The sequence below is a fragment of the Triticum urartu genome, unplaced genomic scaffold (assembly GCF_003073215.2).
Source record: "Triticum urartu cultivar G1812 unplaced genomic scaffold, Tu2.1 TuUngrouped_contig_4559, whole genome shotgun sequence".
Taxonomy (NCBI): domain Eukaryota; kingdom Viridiplantae; phylum Streptophyta; class Magnoliopsida; order Poales; family Poaceae; genus Triticum; species Triticum urartu.
The window spans coordinates 1-4,257 of NW_024115156.1; the positions used below are offsets into that span (position 1 = coordinate 1).

At 44.2% G+C, this 4,257-nt stretch overlaps 1 protein-coding gene across 1 annotated transcript; it reads left to right on the forward strand.

Moving 5' to 3' along the window:
- Positions 1–20: 20 nt before the first annotated feature.
- On the forward strand, positions 21–2,750 carry LOC125528001 (transcription termination factor MTERF15, mitochondrial-like; the record flags this gene model as incomplete). The annotated part of the gene is given in 1 exon segment (XM_048692513.1): positions 21–2,750. A coding segment is annotated over 1 exon segment (540 nt). The 3' UTR covers positions 852–2,750.
- Between the last annotated feature and the right edge of the window lie 1,507 nt (positions 2,751–4,257).

The window sequence follows — 4,257 nt, forward strand, 5'->3', positions numbered from 1 at the left end:
CTCCCGCGGCCGAACCCGGGGCCGTCGTCGCCAAAGATCCGCACTTCCTCGGCGCCGAAGTGGACAAAACCCTGGCCCCCGTCGTCGCCGGGCTAACCGGCCTCGGCCTGTCTAGTCCTGAGATCGCTCGCATCGTCTCGCTCGCCCCCGACGGCTTCCGCCGTAGATCCATACTCTCCAGGCTGCTCAAGCGCTCGTCCTGCCTGTTGTTTTCGGACCTCGACAAGGTTGTCAAGCCCAATGTTGTGTTCCTCAGGGAGTGCGGGCTAGGTGATTCTGATATTGCCAAGCTGTGTATCCATGGGCCGAGGATGCTCACCACCAACCCGGAGCGCGTCCGGGCGATGGTGACATGCGCCGAAGGTATAGGCGTGCCCCGTGGCTCTGCGATGTTCAGAAAAGCCCTACATGCTGTCGCATTCCAAAGCAAGGAGAAGATTGCCGCCAAAGTGGACTACTTGAAAAATACCTTCAGGTGGTCTGATGCCGAAGTGAGAATTGCTGTGCGCAAGTATCCGGGTGTGCTGAGGAAGTCAAAGGAATCTCTGAACCGCAGGTCCGAGTTCTTGTTCTCTAAGGTGGGGCTGGAACCCGTGTACATTGCTCATCGACCGGAAATACTTTCTTATAGCATGGAGGGCCGACTCAGACCTCGGTACTATGTTATCAAGTTTCTCAAGCAAAATGGACTGCTAGATTGTGACTTGAGCTTATATTCTTCGATCAAGATGACTGAGAAGGTATTTGTGGAGAAGCTCATATGCCCTCACAAGGAAGCTGCACCACACCTCGCTGAAGATTATGCAGCAGCTTGCAAAGGGGAAGTGCCAACTAATTTCAGATTTACATGAACAAAAAAGGTCTATGGAAATTGGTTACAGTGTATGGTGCAACAAAGTTACCACCCTGCGTGTAAGCTGTATTTCCTGTTTCGGTGTTCTTTGCCTTACTTGATGTTGTTTGTTCTCTGTAGTATGCCTGTTACATGCCACTTGATCATTGCTAAATGCTAACTCCCTATGAAGCTGGCACTTTAATTCCTGAACCCCCATATATGTTGATATTGTCATTCCTTAGAGAAGAACTCTGTAAATGAGAAGTTTATTGATATATATGTGATTCCGACTTCCATTGAAGATCATGGAAATTGGGTGTGTGGGTGGACCAATTTTGTGTTTAAACCAGCACCGGAGCATAATATGGTGATGTTTAGTTACGGTAATCTAACATCACCATATTATGCTCGGGAGCATAATATGGACCAGTTTTGACTGAAGAAGTGGATGTTTCAATTGATGCGTCAGATCAAATATGTATATGTGATTGAGATGAGTTGTATATTTCTGAGGTTTACATTGCAATGAGCACTGTTCTTAGAAACACAAAACTGAATTTATATACTAGGCCCGCATGATTGTTTTCCCTCAGCAAGGTCACCGCAGCTGTTTCCTTAACTTACATTTTTCTTCTACGGTAAGATACTAATATCCAATACATAGTAGCGACATTAAGTTCTTGGCAGACTAAGAAGTCTATGGCTGAAGAATAAAAGAATCGACGCTATCATGTCTTACCACCGTTATGGAGAAAACAAGGGGTGCAGCTTAGTCGGGCTTACTGTTCAGATCCCCATGAGTTCCCATCTTTTGGTTTTCCTTTTCTATGAGGTGAACCATTTCAGAAACCGGCATTGTGTTGGCGCACATATATAGTTTCTAACTTGCAGCCAGAACCATTTAACAAGTATCGACAACTTGCACAAGTAAAGGGAGTATCCACATCCATTATCTTGACATATAAATTCTGTTCCTTTTCTATACTGCTGACACAACAGGAGACCTATGATCTAGTGTTATCAGCGTGTTCCTTAGACATATTCTGCTTTAGTTTTATTCTGTTGCAGTTAATAATGCATCTTCAGTTCCTTCCATTTATTTGTTACTTTTGCAAGACTGAATACGAATTCTGACCATTATATGTGATATGAAATAATGAAATGGAAAATACGAAAGATTGTGACAATACAAATTTATTGAGCGATTGCAGGTCTTAGCAAAGGCGATCAAAACCAAAGGAGAAATAATTTGGGAAGGAGAGGAAATTACAGCCCAGGAGAGGAGGAGACAGATAACCCAAACTCATAGAAATAGAGACAGTGGTGGATCTTGAAGGACTCCAGGACTCTCTCCCTGCCGTCGTCGGCGGCATGGTATGCCTCCATGAACTCCTGGTACTTGGGCGGATTCCCTGCTTCGTGCACCGTCTCCAGTATCGGGCCTATGCGGCATTCCATCTTGGGCATGGCTATGGAGTTGGTGACTAGATAGTGCTGTGCTTGACCCACACCAGCACCCCATTGCTATTGGTGATTACATATATCTCAATGACTCCGTCTGGTGCCCAAGTTGATGACAAATGCATCGGGTACTGTGGGACGATGAGCCACCTCTGACACCCTGGGATTGGGAGAGCACGGTGAGGAGGTGGGGGTCGCAGTGTGGGAAGAAGCCAAGCGTGACAGTGACAGTCGGGTCTGGGCATGGCGGGTAGTAGTTCACGTTTATCTGGGCCACCGCCTCAGAGGTGGGTGAGCCGGAGCGGTGTCTGACAAAACCAAAGCGCGTGACTGTACCTGTCAGAAGCCGAACTCCTGGCCAGCCTGGATGACATGGCTGAATGGTCTCATCCAATTATATTTTTCCAAATCATGGTTGAACGAATTATATGTTGTCAGTTCCATTTTTTTCCCATGTTCAGATTTTAAGAGTGATTTGGGAAGTATCAGTGTTCAGTGATGGACCATCTTCAGATACTGGTCATTGGTTGATTTCGTTAGTGAAATTCTGCACTTGCTTCTCGTTCTCTCATTGCTTCATGTCATTAGTTGAATTCACGCCTTACAGCTAGCTGTTCATAATTTAGATACTCATAATTTAGTTAAGTTCCATGACCTTACTTTCACCTAAATTTTAATTGGTGGTGTCGAGATTTGAACCCAACCTCCAGCCTACTGCAATGGTAGTGAGGTTTGCTGATCCTTGAAATACCATGCATATTTCTTGATTCTTTAATTTGGTGTAACCCGTACCAAAAAATTATGACACATTCTGTAGAAGTTACTGATAGACAAAGTGAAATTCTGTAGAAGTTGTTTTTATTTAGATTCGAGCCTCCTTGGTAGTAGAGAGTAACAGCTATGTTGACACTGCTTTTGATTTTTTTTTCTTTCTTTCTTTGAGATGTAATGCCTAAGATGCATACTGTCTGAATCTTTTTAGGACAATGGCTGCTGTTGATATTTTTAGTGCCTAGTGCAAAATCATACACACACTGTTGTGAGATTTTTTTTAATGATATCAGCTGTTGTCTATATCTTTTTATTGGGTTTTATCAAATTGAAATCGAGATTGTCACCTGCTCATAAGCAGCCTGCAGGTACTAATCCCCATCTCTCTCTGCCTGAGAAGCAAAGATGAATTATTTTGAACTTGGGATTAGTTGACTTGGAAGTATGTACGTACCAGTTAGGTTTGATTAACAATGCGTTCCACTTGTGTAATCATCTCCGGTGCCTTTTCAAAATTTCCGAATCCCTGTGTTTCACCGTTGCGATGACCATCAGGCAGGCCTCACCGGCAAATTAAATTTTGCGTATTATCAATGGTGTTCTGTTGTGAACTTGTGATATATAGGCGAGTAGTAGGAATCGTGGCGATGGAGCTTTCGGCTGGAAATTTGGTTGCTGCTCTGGTAGCAATCCTGAAATTTGATACCGTGTGCTCCAAACCATGCATTGCTGTTCCGATCTCTATCATATGCTTTCCCGTTGCGGCAGAAGCTACAGTACTACGTAGATTTCAAAACTTGAAACCAGAAATTTCGTATGTTTTAATGTTGTATGTTTAAAATGTTCGATGATAAGTGTGATATGCTGCTGAGGTAGTTGCACCCTTTCAGCGTCACCATGGTGCTTGCAACTGCAATAAAAGCAACGCTTCGAGTACAGCATTTTCACCAGCTGCAGCACCGAAGCAATGACGCCGATGCGTTTCCAATCAAGTCGCATCAAGTTGAGCTTAATCAGCATGTGCGCCAAAATTAGACATGTCCAAAAGTATACATGCATGCATACATCGATCGAGACAAGGCAGAGGCAAGATTGATCTATGCATGCATGCATACATTTCCAAACTCATCTTCTGAACTCCCAGTGTAGCAGATAGAGTTCATGTAAGGAGTCCAGCTGGCTGTCAGGGT